At 43.5% G+C, this 5,538-nt stretch overlaps 1 protein-coding gene across 1 annotated transcript; it reads left to right on the top strand.

Moving 5' to 3' along the window:
* Positions 1 to 293: 293 nt before the first annotated feature.
* LOC119348717 (protein LURP-one-related 8-like) lies at positions 294 to 1,369 on the top strand. The gene has a single exon (XM_037616690.1). The coding sequence runs from the start codon at positions 448 to 450 to the stop codon at positions 1,072 to 1,074; it is 627 nt and encodes a 208-aa protein (XP_037472587.1). The 5' UTR covers positions 294 to 447; the 3' UTR covers positions 1,075 to 1,369.
* Positions 1,370 to 5,538: the final 4,169 nt, after the last annotated feature.

The raw sequence follows: 5,538 nt of genomic DNA, 5'->3' as shown, positions 1-5,538 counted from the left end.
TCACCCCACATTAACTTGGGTCTGCAGAAAAGTCACAAGTAACCCACCAATTAAGTGTTGCTTACACCAAAGTGCGGCCCTCTGATTTGAGGATGCGAAAAGTCACAAGTGACTCACTAGTCTTGGATTACACCGAAGTGGCATGGCACTATCAAGTATCCAGCGAGTTGTTAATGTCATCCCCTGCCCCCATACACGTGAGAGCCATGAGCCACATCGCCCTGCCCACCCAACCTAATTATCCCAGGGGCATTCCTGTCCACCACCCCAGTATATATACTCCTGATACCACCGTGACCAAATCAGACAAGCTCCATTGATCTATTCTTCGTCTCCAGCGATCCCTTGGTAAACAATCCAGCAGCAGCTCTTCGCTCACCTCTCCCTACTCCTCGATCTATCTATCTCTAGGTTTCTTGATCCACCGGTCTAGTCTCAAGTGTGGCCATGGCGAAGGTGCACCCGAACTTGGCCGTGCCGTCTCTGGGGATGGTGGCGGCGGCGGCCCGCGACGATGAGCCGGTGACACTGACGGTGTGGCGCAAGTCGCTGCTCTTCAACTGCCGGGGGTTCACGGTGTTCGACGCCAGCGGCAACCTGGTGTACCGCGTGGACATCTACGCGTCCGACTCCCGCGCCGAGGTGGTGCTCATGGACGCCGCGGGGCGCCCCGTGCTCACCGTCCGCCGCAAGAAGGCCATCAGCCTCTTGGGCGACCAGTGGCTGGTCTTCCCCGGCGAGGAGACGCGCGCGCCGCCGCTCTACGCGGTGAAGCGCACGCCGCAGTACATGCGCGGCGGCGGCAAGTCGACGGCGCACGTGGCGGCGTGCGGGGGCGCCGCGGGCGGCGCGCGGTACGAGGTGGAGGGGTCTTACGCGCGGCGGTGCTGCGCGGTGTACGACGAGCAGCGGCGCGCGGTGGTGGAGGTGCAGCCCAAGGAGGCGGTAGGCACGGACGTGTTCCGGATGGTGGTGCGGCCGGCGGGCATGGACGTGTCGCTGGCCATGGCCGTCGTGCTCGCGCTGGACCAGATGCTGGGGAGGCCGGGGCTCCTCAGGAGCTGGTCCTCGTAGCGCCACTGAAACTGGGTTGCCTCCTTCGATTTGCCTCCTTCAATTTCCAACATTGTTTGGGCCTGAGAGCAGAACAGCTCCTGTGTGCCCCCTTCTCTCTCTTTTTTTTTGTTTCCTTTTTGGAACCTTTCTCTTTGATATATATGAAGGTCTATGTGCATGGAAATCCTTCTTCAAGTGTATGGTTTTGTTCATTTTTACTGCAATAAAACCATGCATTTTGTAAAGATTAATTAAAGGAGGGATGAAAGTGTATTACTCATATACTTCTATAAAAGAAGTCACACTAGGCCAATTTCACTGTCTACGTTCTCTCCAACTTTCGCAGCACCAAAGGCCTTTCCCAGAAGTTTGCTGAAATTCCCCGATGTAGAATCTGAAACCTGAACCAATTGCGTGTCAAATTAAGAGGCCGGTGCCCCGTTCCTTTCCACGTAGCAAAGCAGTCGAGCAGAACCGGACTTCCTCGGTCGACCAGCTAGCGCTCACTCCAGCTAGTACGTACCTAGCGCCGGCCAATGATCCGCGTTGAATTCCCATCGCCGAAAGCTGCGCAACCACCCGCCGGAGCTTTCAGTGCCTGGTGTATGTGGGCCCATAGGCCAGTAAGATGGACTGGCATTTTTTTTTGAAACAAGGCAAAAGATTTCCTGTCCAGAGAAAACTTATTTGAAACCAGCCATGGCCATCCTAAATTCTACAATGAAGAATGAAGATAGTATATGTATGCATTATATACTTTTTTGACTGTATACTGCAAGGCAACAACCCACAATTAAGTATTAAAAATCAAACAGAGTACAAGAAGTGTACGTCATACACAAACAGGGGACTAAAAATAGAGAAAAAGTGGAAGAAAACCTATATACCAAGGAACCTACTGATGGCAAGGAAGAAATCCAAGTTAATAACCTATCCTTTTATTTACACTTAATTCTATGGTAAAACAGAGTCATCATCTATGCTACGTAGCACCGATACGGTGATACGGGTACGGCGATACGGGATACGGCAATTTCTAGAAACAGCAATACGGCGATACGGCAAGCATATATAGATAATAATAAAATGACATGTAATAAAACCAACATAATAAAATATATGAGATGAGATCAAAATAACGCCTCATTGATTGCCTGATTGCTTCCATGCCTTCGTTCTTTTCACTTTTGAATGATCATCCAGGCCCTCAACTCCTCAATTCCTCATGATGTATGCAAAATAGAAAATACATCACATGATATTAGATTTGATAATATGAAACAAACAATCATGAAAATTGAAAAGGTTGTAAACAAGTTGGCTTGTAGCAGTAGCATACCAAATGATGAAATGAATATAAACTTCCTTGTTCTCAGCCTCCAACAAGTTTCAATTCTAAATTCTCAATGGCCATAGACAAATAATGCAAAAGTTCATTAAGTAACATGATAAAGAGGAAAATTCATAGTCAAACAGTGCATTACAACATAACAACAAGATGGTCCATAGACAAATCCATAGTCAAACAGTGCCATGCTACTCCCCGCAGATGACATGGTGTATACTTGTATCTTCTTCCCTAGCAATAGGAGGCAACAACAATATCAGCAAGTAATTTTACCCCACAAACATCAACAACCATCAAGCCAGCAACATCAACTAGCAATTTTATCCAACAAGCAGCATCCTTAGCTAGCACTTTTATCCAACCAACATTAGCTAGCAGGAACAGATCGAACTATTACTAGAGTATACACCTATGAGCTATGACTATGAGAGTGCTATTACTGCCTACATAAACGGATCAACGATACATAAAGCCAGTAGTAGACAAGCCCGAAGCATACATCAATGGATCAACCATACATCAGTACAACATCGGGGCTCAGGTGTTTACCTTGTGTCGCCGGCGGAGAAGAGTAGAAGAGAGGCAGAGATGCGATTCCAGGAAGTTGGGGCGGCGGCGGCGGCGCCGGCGCCGGCGAGCCACTGATGGCTATGGCGGGGGCGGCGGCAGCGCCCTCGATCCCTTCCTGGTGAGTGGTGACGATAGGGTGCGAGAGAACTAGGTTTAGTCGACCCATCGTGGGCTATTGGACTCGCTCGGGGCTGCCTCGGCGTGTCCCAGCCGTGTCTCGCGCGTTTCACAGCCGTATCGGCATTTTTTCTTTTCTTTCTAAATCAAAAAAGGGATACTTCTGGGATACCCGTATCTAAGTCGTACCTGGCGTATCGGGGTATCGGTGGCGTATGGAACGACGATACAGAGATTTCTGTCGTATCGGTGCTTCGTAGCATCTATGCGGCTGGGACGCCAATCCACAAAAGGTGGCCTTTCATTCCTGAAAAAAAGCATTCCTCAAGATCCAGATATTCCATGATGCCGTGAAGACCACCTCAGTGAAGAATGGATGACCAATGCCTTGCAGCCCAAGCCATTTGATACATTGACATATTGGGGCCCACCAGTCAAGCAATTTGCAAAAAACTTGCAAACACGTTTGCTGAAGTTGCACTGAAAGAAGAGATGGTTATGGTTCTCAAATATTGATCCTGAGTTCCTTAGTTCTCGATGAAAAAATATGTATCATGGCCATAATTCATATCGCTTTTCATCACCAATGTGTAAATTTTGTGCAACAAATTCAAACATTACCTTATCATATATCCTATATAAGGAAGTGATCTCATTTAAATGCAAATGCAAGATATCAACATCATCAGGAGCATGCAACCAATCAACTTTTCTTTGAGCTTTTCACTACATGCAAGCCTTCTAGATAAGTTTCGTAAACACCTAAAAGATACTAAATCTCAATCCCAAAAAATTATATCTTCTAGCAAGACATTCACCAAGCAAGCGGAAATCCTTTTGAAGGAAGCTATTCAGGAACAACTGGGACAGTTTTTCCATCATCAAGCATGCGTGCAACCATTTCATTTTTCACTTTCCACCACAAGCAAGCCCTCCATATTTTTTTATGCTTTCAACAACAAATAATTGAACCTGGACGTCACAAGGAAATATATAATGCATATACCCACCATTCACCTCTAGGTTAAATGGTTCTGGTATTATTCTCGTATATACTAATTTTATTTTTGATAACTTAATTGTTATAGAATTCCACAACAACGTGCGGAGCGTTATATTAGTAACTGTTATATTGTATACTAGATGATACTCCGCGCGTTGCTGCGGTATTAGTGTGCAATACTGTGGATATTCATGAGGTAAATTCTTGGAGGGCGAATGAGAGATAAAAAGAATTGAATTTTATCATTGTAGTAGGATATTTTTGCGGTCACGCAAACCAAAATTGAAATATTTATTAGAAGTACTTACATATTAGTTCTATACTGTTTTAATCCAGAAAATATAGGAAGCATAAAAACCAATAAATCAATTGTAGTAAGGCAATCATTCTGCAACCTCATATTACAATGTTCTAACAGTAAATAGATGTATAGTTAGTGGACAATGATTAATTTTGAGGACCATAACAGCTTTGCCATGTAAGCACACCTACAACACCAACTCATAGAAATTCTGGTTAACTCAGATATACAAATATGAATGATGTAATCAGTTTGAGCAAGGTTGGTGTATTATATTGACATGATGCAAACTGAGTAGAGAATTATTCAATTCTCTTGCAATATTATCTAAAATTTATTCTACTACAAAATAAAAAAATCCTATAAATACAAATATATATGTTACTGTGAAGGAGATATAGGATATCTGTTGCAAAAAAGTGAATGCAAGACGAATATAACTGTAGATTGCAATTATAAGACACTTGATCGTGTGTGAGCAAACAACTTGTCCACCGACATTAGAAAGGAATCTGGAGAGGATATGTAAGTAACAATAGAAGTATAGATCAAATATTCTCCAAACCAAGTTAGTAACTGCACGGACAATGAACTGTGTTAGTAGTCGTTTAATACAAATCTCTGATGGATAGAGATTCAAGATTAGACACCAATTCCATCAATAATAAAAATTTCCTTGTGACTGAAAAATATATAATACGGACCATGAGTTAATGAGGAATGAAAAGAAATCATGAATTTGGGATCACATTTACCTCCCTCGCAGGAACGTTAAGGTAAAGGATAGAGATTAGACAACTGCAGTGCAATGCATATTGTAAAGACAGACAACTGCACTGCAATGACTATTGTAAAGACAGAGATTAGAGAACTACAGTGCAATGCTTACTGTATGTGAGACTTGTAGCCTTGATTATTAAGACAACCTATATCATACCTAGCAAGAAGAGAAACAAAAAATTATTCCTGCGAATCTTGATAGAAAGCTGAGAATCTGTAAGATAAATATGGATCATAAACTTTGTTCAACTCCTTGTAGACAGAACAATCCCCGCAAAAAACAAATTCTATATAAAAGAAGTAGCAAATTAAGCAATTTGATTAGACAACTGCAGTGCAAGGCATATTGTAAAGACAGACAAC

This window comes from Triticum dicoccoides, chromosome 1B (assembly GCF_002162155.2).
Source record: "Triticum dicoccoides isolate Atlit2015 ecotype Zavitan chromosome 1B, WEW_v2.0, whole genome shotgun sequence".
NCBI lineage: Eukaryota > Viridiplantae > Streptophyta > Magnoliopsida > Poales > Poaceae > Triticum > Triticum dicoccoides.
The sequence above is the reverse complement of the archived record's forward strand: the minus strand, read 5'-3'. Positions and strand labels throughout refer to the sequence as shown.